General features: G+C 38.9%; 1 protein-coding gene across 1 annotated transcript; it reads left to right on the top strand.

Moving 5' to 3' along the window:
* The first annotated feature begins 5,850 nt into the window (after positions 1-5,850).
* LOC140861630 (uncharacterized) lies at positions 5,851-8,314 on the top strand. Its single transcript, XM_073264652.1, has 4 exons — positions 5,851-6,375; positions 6,728-6,841; positions 7,379-7,681; positions 8,210-8,314. Exons 1-4 carry the CDS (start codon positions 5,851-5,853, stop codon positions 8,312-8,314), a joined length of 1,047 nt encoding a protein of 348 aa, XP_073120753.1.
* The last annotated feature ends 2,533 nt before the right edge of the window (positions 8,315-10,847 follow it).

Below are 10,847 nucleotides of genomic sequence, written 5' to 3'. Positions count from 1 at the left end.
ACAGTTCAAACATCGAGATACAAACCTCGTAATATCACTCTTCATTCTCTTCTACCAGAACTGGTTCTTCAGATCGTTGTACATCTTACGACCTCTAGGATGAACACTAAACCAACTGTAATGAGCCTCTCGGAGAATACGCTGTCTCAACTCCGAAATATCAGGCACAACAATACGTTATTCACAAACAAAACGTCATCTCTAACCTGGAATTCAGACTGATGCCCAGATCTGACTTTCTCTACTGAAACCTGAATGCTCGGATCAGACTTCTGTGCTTCTTTGATCGTAATAAACAACTCCGGCTCGTCTTGAATAGTAAACACTCTGATAATCTCCCTATCTGTTTCAAACTCTAAACCAGAACTGAAACAATCATCGATCAACTGAGAAACACCAATAGTAGAAAGAGATAAATAACAAAGCTTTTGGCTCAAGACATCTGCAACTGCATTCGACTTTCCAGGATAATACTTGATTTCGCAGTCAAAATCCTTCAACAGATCTAACCATATTCTCTGTCTCATATTCAGCTTTGCCTGTGAAAACAAGTACTTAAGGCTCTTATGATTAGAAAAGATTTTGAAAGACTCACCACAAAGATAGTGACGCCAGATCTTCAGAGAAAATACGATCACAGCTAGTTCAAGATCATGAACCGGATAACGAGTCTCGTGCGGCTTCAGCTGCCTCGATGCATACGCTATCACATGCTTATGCTGCATAAGAACACAACCCAAGCCTAGGTTAGAAGCATCAAAATAGACTGTGAAACCTCCAGTACCTTTCAGAATAGAAAGAATCGGAGCACTAGTCAGTCTCCTCTTCAGATCAACAAAGCTAGCCTCACAATCTGCAGTCCAGACAAAAGGCGCATTCTTCTGAGTCAGCTGGGTAATCGGTTTGGCAATAGAAGAGAAACCCTTGATGAATCGACGATAATAACCAGCTAAACCCATAAATCATCGGATCTCAGGTACTGATGCCGGTCTAGGCCAATACATAACCGCTTCAATCTTGCTGGGATCGACAAAAATCACATCTTGTGAAATAATGTTACCGAGAAAGACAACTCAATTCAACCAGAATTCACATTTAGACAGCTTGGCAAACAACTGCTCAACTCGCAAAATCTGCAAGACGATTCTCAAGTGCTCTGCATGGTCAGTATGATTTTTCGAATAGATAAGAATATCATCGATGAAGATAACAACAAACTCATTTAAATAGCGCTGAAAGATACGGTTCATCAAACCCATAAAAATCACTGGAGCGTTATTCAAACCAAACGACATGACTATAAACTCGAAATGACCATACCTCGTTCTGAATGCGGTCTTAGGAACATCTTCCTCTCGCACTCTCAGCTGATGATAACTTGACCTCAGATCAATATTCGAATAGATAGAAGAACCCTGCAGCTGATCAAAAAGGTCATTTATTTGGGGTAAAGGATACCTGTTCTTGACTGTAGCCTGATTCAATTGATGGTAGTCAATGCAGAGCCGCATAGAACTATCCTTCTTCGGAACAAAAAGAACAGGACCACCCCAAGGCGATACACTAGGTCTGATGTATCCCTTAGAAATCAAATCCTCAAGATGCTCCTTCAACTCTCTCAGTTCAATAGGTGCCATATGATAAGGAGCTTTGGAAATAAGTTGAGTACCTGGCACTAAGTCAATGCTGAATTCGATCTCTCGAATAGGCGGCAATCCAAGAACATCTTCCGGAAATACATCAACAAAATCTCTAACCATTGGTATATCCACCAATTCTGGGCTAGATTTCAGTATATCAACTGTGTAAACCAAAAATCCTTCTGCACCTCTCTGTAGCAAACGAGTCATAGATAACACTGAAATCAAAGGAATTCTAGATCGAGAACCCTTACCAAAGAATTTTCACTCGTCTGCCATTTCAGGTCTGAACCTGACAGCCTTCAGAAAACAATCGACTGTTGCCCTGTACTTGGTTAAAGCATCTATACTGACAATGCAATCAAAATCTGACAGTCCAAGTACAATACAGTCGAACTCTAGAAAATTTCCCTCAAAACAAAGTTCACAGTTCCTGACTAGTCTGACAGAAACAATTTTTTCACCCAAAGGTGAAGTAACAGCTACTAAAGTAGGCAACAACTCAGTAGTCAAAGCATGCAATAACACAAATTTCTCAGAGATAAAGGAATGAGAAGCACCTGTATCTATCAAAACATGAGCAGAGTAACCGAAAATCGAACAGTTACCTGCTATAACATCGTCAGGTGCTGCCTGAGCCTGATCCTCTATCAAGGCAAAGACTCGTGCCTGCTGTCTCGGAGGCTGGTTCGCACTAGGGTTACCTCCCTGTCTGTTATGCTGCTGAGGCTGGAAAGTGTGAATTGCAGAAGAATGCTTCTCAGGTTGAGCTGTAGGTCTAGATGAACTCCCACTCTGAGCTCGATCTCTGCTACGCTGAGGGCACACCTTAGAAAAGTGTCCCGGTTTATTATAGGTACTGCAGTTCCCAAAGACTCCCACACTGATCTGGTGAGTGTCTACCTCCACACTTGCTGCAATACAAAGATGATTATCCAGAACTCTGTCCTGAACCGAATTTCTTGGAACCACTGGAACTAGAAGAACTGTTCCCTTGCCTCTTCAATTGTTTCCCTCTTTCTTGGTATTGATCCTTTATGTTTCCCCCACTGCTTCCACCTTCATACATCTGCTGTTGGTTCTGATATTGAGGTGGCTGATTCTGATATTGAGACGGTTGGTTCTGAGATTGTCTCTGCTGCTGAGGTACCATCTGATTACCTCTCTGTCTCCACAAACCCGCTTCAGCTCCCTTTGCGTGATTCATGGCATCCTCAAAGTTATCAGGCCTAGCAGTGTTTACCAAAGTGAAGATGTCGGGATTCAAGCCGTTGATTAACTAATCGGCTTTGGCTTCTTCACTATCGGCAATGTGCGGTGCAAAACGTAACAAGCTGACAAACTTGGCTACGTACTCCTCAATGTTCAGATTCCCTTGCCTCAGATTGGAAAACTCGGCTCCCTTGTCCTTTCGGTACGAAACAGGGAAAAATCTCTTATAAAAATCAGTTTTGAAAAGAGACCAACTGACAACTGTACCTCTGTTCTCCATGGATCTCTTGGTCGTGATCCACCAGTTCTTGGCAACACCACGAAGCTGATGGATGACTAACCTAGTTCGGCGGTCATCTGTGTAATCAATGGAATCGAACAACTGATCAATGTCATCCAACCAACTCTCACAATCGACTGGATTCTCTGTACCTAGCAACAAATGCGGATTAAACGACTGGAACCTCTTCAGCAAGGTTTCCATCAGCGTCGCTGTAGCATCCAACTGATCAACTTCAGTACTAGCTTGCTCAGTCATAGGAATAACTGGCGGTGGGTTTCTGTTAATCACTCGACACGGACCCATCTGATAATCAAAGGTTAGGACACAAGATATCTCAATCGCTACAATTCGGTGCCCTTACAAACCGCTTGGAATACCGGATACCAGTCGATAACAGAAGCAATTATATCTCAAGTAGTTCATGCTTTATAAATTAAATGACATAATCATGTAATTCAAATACTTCTCAATGAATAAAGCATGCTCGAATGAAATTAAATAAACAATTAAATAATTCAAACACATGCGAGGAGCCAATACATGCAGACTCGAACTACCCCGCTCACTCTAGTTCAACCAAGAATCTTAAAGCTCTGATACCACTTAATGTGACACCTCGGTTCTAAACATCTAATCAAGGAGTAAACTAACAAGCAAGCATTAAAAGCCAAAAACTTTTTTTTTTTTTAAAAAAAGGAAGGGGTCGCACGGCTGCACCCTAGATCGGCAGCGGCGCGCACAGTGCCCTAGTTGCCACGCGGCCGCGCCCTTCAGAGGCGCGGGTGCGCATGGCGCCCTGTCCGGGAGGGGGAGCAGGCCGCGCAGGCGCTCATGCCAGGCTGCACGGGCGCGCTGCTCCTGCTATTCCAGCTTCAAAAAACAATCCAAAGTATATTTAAAGCTCGGGAGAGTGCAACAATCGTACCACAAACAACATAATCATGCATAGTACACAAATTCAGCAACATACAATACAAGAACTAATAGAGTTGTTCAACTACTCAACAGGATAGAACATGCATCGGTGCTAGCTATTACAAGCCAAATACAAAACATAACAAGTTCTAAACATAAGAAAGACAACCTCCAATCTAAGTTTGAGTTCTAAACACGCTTCAAAACATAAACTAGATTGTCATGCTAATACGACTTCTAAACCGAGTCCCACGACTAACTCTCCCTCTTGTTGCTAACCAGGTCTTTGTTGACTTGATCCTGCCCCACCTGTTGCCAAGTACACCTACAAAACAAAGCAACAGCCGGATAAACCGGTGAGAAAGATACTTTTAGTAAAAGCAACACAACAAGTAATGCAATCAATAAAGATGATTCCCAGGCAACACGTAATCAATATCAATGTAATGAAATACATGTCTTTAAATCGGGATATCAATTCTGATAAACGAGGGATTGCTGCTGTGCTTTTGGGATCCCGAGGATGAGATCACGTAACGACTCACCGACTCTTCCAATCGAGGTGGTGCCATGTATCCCACTCCCCTAGACTTTTGTGCGACTATAAGGAGTATGCTGACTCTAGGTGAACCTCTACACCTAGGCCACTCACAGTATAGCCCCCAAAACGTCTAAACAAAAAGGGCTGTTCAAAGTTGGCTCAAGATGAATGCATAAGAAATATAAGACATAAGCCACATAATAAAAGCTCAATCAATCAATCAAAATACGAGTTCCGCAAGCTAGAACAAGTATTGATGCAAGTATGTGATTTTAAGGAAAACTCGAGAACCAATTGTCCCGAGTATGCTATCCCGCTAACGATGACTGCTTTTACCTTTCAAAGCAGTAGCTCAAACTCTGGAAATGCTACAATAAAAGGTTTAATCAAAAACTAAACAATCCAACAACAACAACAACGGCTCAAGGTAAACTCTTTACCGATCTTCATCCAACTCTCGACGATCAACAGCTGTTAACTCCGGGCTTGACAACTCCAAACGAAACTGTTCAGATACAAATATATGATCAACAACAACGATCAATTTACAAGCCAAAGATCAACAACTCAAAACGGTTCAAATCTCCCAAAAACTCAAACCGGCGGCATAACGGCTAAAAACTGAACAACCAGAAATGCAGACAACAGTTCAATATCGATATCAACTCGTATAAATGCTAATACAACAATAACAAGGCCATTCCAACAATTCTCAAAACTTCATTTTCGAAAATAGCTTCCAAAAATCATAACAATTCCGAACGTCGCTTTATTTCAAAACCGACAGATAATAAACGATCAGAACTCTTCCAAGAACAACATACTCGAATCTCAAACAATTCTAAAAACATCCAAAAAATAGAACGTATCTGATCGTAGAAAAACTTACGATATAACGGAGCTCTCGTTGCAGTGATCGCTAATCTGCCTTCAGAAATAAATTCTAACGGCCGGATCGAGCTCGAACTGAAATCAGTAAGCTCAAAAGCTCAATGGGACGGCTTCAATGGTGGGCAACGAGTTGGACGAGGAGGAGGAAGAATGACCAAGTCAAACGGTGAGTAGAATATATATAAAATCCAATATTTGCGTTTTAGTCCCTGAAATTTCCAAAATTTGCAAAATAGACCCTGATCAAAATCAAGTCGGCTCTTGAAATCTGTAATCTCCGATTAACTCAAATAAACTCATTTAAGATAAAAACGGGGCGTTACAATTATAATGCAAAAGCCATTAATGCAATTTTTACTTCTGTTGACATGAATATGTTTAATCTTAATTGTACTTGTGTTCGTGCAAGGGATGCTTGGGAGAAACTTCAAATTCAATGTGAAGGATCGGCAAGTGTTAAGAAGATAAGGATGCTTCTCCTAACTTCAAATTTTGAGAAATTGAGAATGGAGGAAAGTGAGCCCATCATGAAATACAATACTAGATTGAAGATCCTTGCTAATGAAGCACCTGCTCTCGGTGATCCTATCTCCAACGAACGACTAGTGTTCAAAATACTTCGTTCTGTACCAAAAAGGTTTCACACTAAATGTTGCGCTATAGATGAATCTAAGGATACATCTATAATGGGTTTGGATGAATTAATAAGTTCTCTTCGCAATTTTGAGAAGGAGATGGAAGTAGAAGATGACTATAAAGGTAATTCTATTGCTTTTCAAGTGTCTAATGATACTTACAATGATTTTTCTGAAATGAAGCAGGAAGTGAAGGAATTTGATTTGGGAGATGATTCAATCGCCTTAATCACAAAGAAATTTGGTGATTACCTTAAGGTGATGAGAGAAAATAAAAAAAAAAGGTGAAAAAGGTGCACAATCTTTAAAATGTCCTAGTATACCTACATCGGAGAAGCCTAAAAAACATGCTACTACTCTAGGACCTCGTCAAAGGTATGAAGGTAAGAATCAGTCCTCCAGTAAGAGTTTTGATAATGTTTAATGCAAGGAATGTAAGGGATATGGGCATTATGTGAATGAATGTGCCAATCGTCTTCGAAAAGGTATGAATACCGCTCTGAGTGATGAGGATTCTGAGGAAGAATAGGAAAAGAATGAACAGGAAAATAATGAAAAGGTAGACCTTATATCTTTTACTGCTTTGTTGGAAGGTAATAAATTTTTTTAGATAAATCCACTAGGTGTTGGCTCCGGTGTTGCAACACCTGGGAGCAACACGGTTCAAAAATCTGTTTGCTTTGTGGCTTCTAACTTTGATAATTCCAATTATCATGAAGAAAAGGTAGCTGAAGTACATACTCTGGAAGGTATCCAGAAACTTTATGAAGAGTTGTAAAGTGACTGGATTTAGAGGAACAAGTTAAACACAACTCTCTCTAAATAGAATGCTGAATTGAAAGCTGTTGTGGCTAGGCTGTAAGTTCTCATGAGCAAAAAAGACATGGAATTAGGATTGTTGAATATTGAACTTGAAAAAGCAAAAACAACTCTTGCCATATTTTAACTCGAATTCGAACAAACATGATTCTCTTTTGACTATGGGCAAAGATGATAAGTTTGAACTTGGTTTTAAAAATAGTGTTTTTGAAATTGGTGAATCTTCCAAATCACCAGTGTTTGTGAAGGAAGGAAGTAATACTTGGAACCATCCTTCAGTAGCTTCCCAAGGTAAAAAACATATTTCTGAGAAATCTGTTCTTGTTCCAAAGCCAAAACAATGGAAACGTCTTTTGTTTGCTATTACTGTCTCAAACCTGGTCATATCAGGCCATTTTGTCGTAATCTAAAAAATGACTATATTTTGTGGGAGTATAAACAGGTGTTGGCCCTCGTGTTGCACAACACCAAGAGCAACACTGACAAAAAAAGACCCACAACAATGAAAATTTGGGTACCAAAGACTGATGTTAAGTGTTTTGTTATTTATACTTCCTTGAAAGCTAACACTGCAGAAAACTGGTACTTGGATAGTGGAAGCTCCCGGCACATGACAGGTTTGAAAGATCACCTCATGGACTACATCGAACAAATAAGTGGTAGAGTGACCTATGGAGGTGGTGCAAAAGGAAGAATATTTGGCAAGAGAACACTCAATGTGAAAGGATTTCCAAAGCTTCACAATGTAATCTGTCGTTCCTCGTCGATAATGGAATATATGTTTAATTCCGTTCCAGTGCCTCTTTGTTGGATATGAGCTGAATCTTGCCAATAAATTTACAGCAAAAAATATATCAGGCCTAGTGCAATTTGCAAGAGACATAAGTGAACCAATGACACTTAGATATGGTACTTCTGGACCAAGAATAACTTCATTATCTTCACATGGACGAAATAGATCTTTTTCTATGTTTAATGATCTTACAACCATTGAGTACTTAATGGATTTGATTTATCCATATTAAAACGTTTAATGACCTTTTCTGTATAATTTTCCTAGTGAACAAAAATTTCATATTCTTTATGTTCAATTTGCAAACCCAGGCAATACTTGGTTTTTCCAAAATCCTTCATTTCGAATTTTTCCTACATGTTGAAGGACTTAATGCGAATTTATTTTTGATTAGCCAATTATGTGACGATGATTTGCATGTGAAGTTTGATAAGAATACTTGTGAAGTTTTTGATAATGCTAACAGATGTATAATTATAGGTACAAGATCACCAGACAACTGTTACAAACTTGGTGAAAAATTGGTTTGTAGACACTCAAAAATCGATGATTTTAGTCTATGGCACCAAAAGTTTGGTCATGTGAATTTCAAGACTTTAAATAATTTTAGTAAGTTTGAAGCTATCAGAGGACTATAAAATCTAAAGTTTGGTGTTCCATACGTTTGTGGTGCATGCCAAAAAGGTAAGCAGATCTGTGTGTCACACCTCGTGTTACAACACTGTGGGAAAACATGGTGTCTTGAACTTTTACATATGGACTTGATGGGTCCTATGGATGTTGAAAGTTATGGAGGTAAGAAGTATTCTTTAGTGTGTGTTGATGATTTTTCTTGGTTTACATGGGTAAGATTCATTAGAGAAAAATAAAAAACTTTTGATGTTTTTAAGAAGTTGTTTAATAAGATAACTAATCTGCATGCTTTGACTGTAGCAAGGATTAGAACTGATCATGAAAAGGAATTTGAGAACTCATCGTTTTCGTCCTTGTGTGACAAAAATGGTATATCTCAAGAGTTCTCTGCTCCAAAAACTCCTCAACAGAACGACATAGCTGAAAAAAAGAATTGGACGTTGCATGAGATGACTAGAGTGATGATGAGCTCAAAGAATATCTTCAAGAGATTTTGGGCAGAAGCACTAAACACAACTTGTCATATTTCTAATCGTGTTTACTTGAGAAACGGCTCTACTATGACTTCATATAAGTTACTTATGGGAAAGAGGGTTGGTTGCTCAAGGTTATACACAGGTTGAGGGGATTGATTTTGATGAGACATTTGCTCATGTTGCCCGCATTGAGTCAGTTCGACTATTGCTAGCTATTGCATGACATATGGGGATAAAACTTGACCAAATGCGAAACAACCCTAACTCTATAATAAATAAATATGCGGAAATTTTTTTTTTTTATTACTTACTAAATAAAATATGTACATATATGCCCATACATATATGCACAAAATAAAAAGATTTAAAATAAATAAATAAATAGACAATTAAATACTTAAATAAAAATGCATTCTTAAAAATAAAATAAATATCTGAGTCAAACATTTAATTAAAAATCCTGCATAAGTAAAATGAATAAAATTTGCATGCACTGAAAATAGTTAATAAAATATTCTAACCTCACAAACACAAAAAAAAATAATAAAAATGTATCATGCTAAAATATTCAAAAACATGCAAGGTGACTCAGACATCTATCACGGTCACGGGGTCACTGCATGTCCGCTCATACATCCTCGCCTCCGGTGGGAGCTACATCTTCCTCTATGTACTCACCTGCACCATACCAGTGTAGTGAGCCTAGAGGCCCAACATGCTAACATAACAAGGGTTTAAAATAATTTAAAACAATTAAATACTAGTACATACATATACATGAATGAGCATGCTTAAAAATTACATAACATATCTTAACTTAAATAAACTTAACTAACATAATTCATAACATTGTTGAGCAAATTAATTTTCTAACATAGCATGGTTGTATCCGTAGTGTAACCTTAAATCATACATTAAATACTGATCAGCGTGGAAACCAACGTACGTGGCCGGTGACGAATCACCTCTTAAATTGGCAGTAAACTGCCCTTCAATCATATGGGGACGAATCCCCCTTAAATTGTCACACTACTTCAACTTCCAACATAAAATATTTTCTTGCTCAACCTTAAACATTAAATTATGCATAAAATATTATTTCATGAATGCATGTACTTGAATAAACTGTGTGTCCTTCATATATATTTAATTTAATTTCTTACTAACATATAAATATTAAAATAACTTAAATGCATAAAAATAATTAAATATATATTCAGGACACATGCAAATTTTCATGGATCGTACTGGACTGCTGGCCCTAACACTCAAGCCCATTTACTTAAATCTGGCCCATTAACACTGAGACTGGCCCATTAATATACTTAAGCCCAATAAAATTATTCTAAGCCCAATTAAATTAATTTAAGCCCATTAAAATACACTAAGCCCAATAATAACTTAAACTGGCCCAATGAGCCCAAAAACCCAAGGACTGGCCCAATAACTTTTATGGGCTCCAAAAGCCCATAAAATTAATGGACTAACTTAATTAAAATTTTAAAAGCCCAAATAAAATTATTTGGGAGTCCAAATAATTTTATTTCTAATTAATTGGCCCAAAAACCAATTAATTCACAAAATATTTTAAAAATAAAAAGACTCGAGCCCGACTCACCAAACCCAGACCCGAACTCACTTAACCCGACCCACGACCCACTGACTTGACCCGGACCCAAGGACCCGACCCGGACCCATCACCTAACCCTACCCGATCGCCCCTCCTAGTTTTCCCACAGCCGCGAGCAGCAGCTTTCCGGGGCAGTTGCCGCCGTGCTCCGGCCGTCCCCTGGCCAGAGCACCACCACCTACCTCTAGCACTCTTCAAGACGTTTCCAACCATGTAAGAACCAGCCCAAACCATCAAGTATAGAGGGAGAACGAAGCTCTGCAAAACAGCCTACCCGCAGCTCGCGCGCAGACAGGAGCAGCTGTGGCGTTTTGCTTCGTTCTCGAGATTACGACCACCTAAAATCGTGAAACCAATTTCAAAACTCAGCCAACATCTA

The sequence above is a fragment of the Henckelia pumila genome, chromosome 4 (genome assembly GCF_033568475.1).
Source record: "Henckelia pumila isolate YLH828 chromosome 4, ASM3356847v2, whole genome shotgun sequence".
NCBI classification, from domain to species: domain Eukaryota; kingdom Viridiplantae; phylum Streptophyta; class Magnoliopsida; order Lamiales; family Gesneriaceae; genus Henckelia; species Henckelia pumila.
Note: the sequence above shows the minus strand (reverse complement) of the source record. Positions and strands in the feature narration are given on the sequence as shown.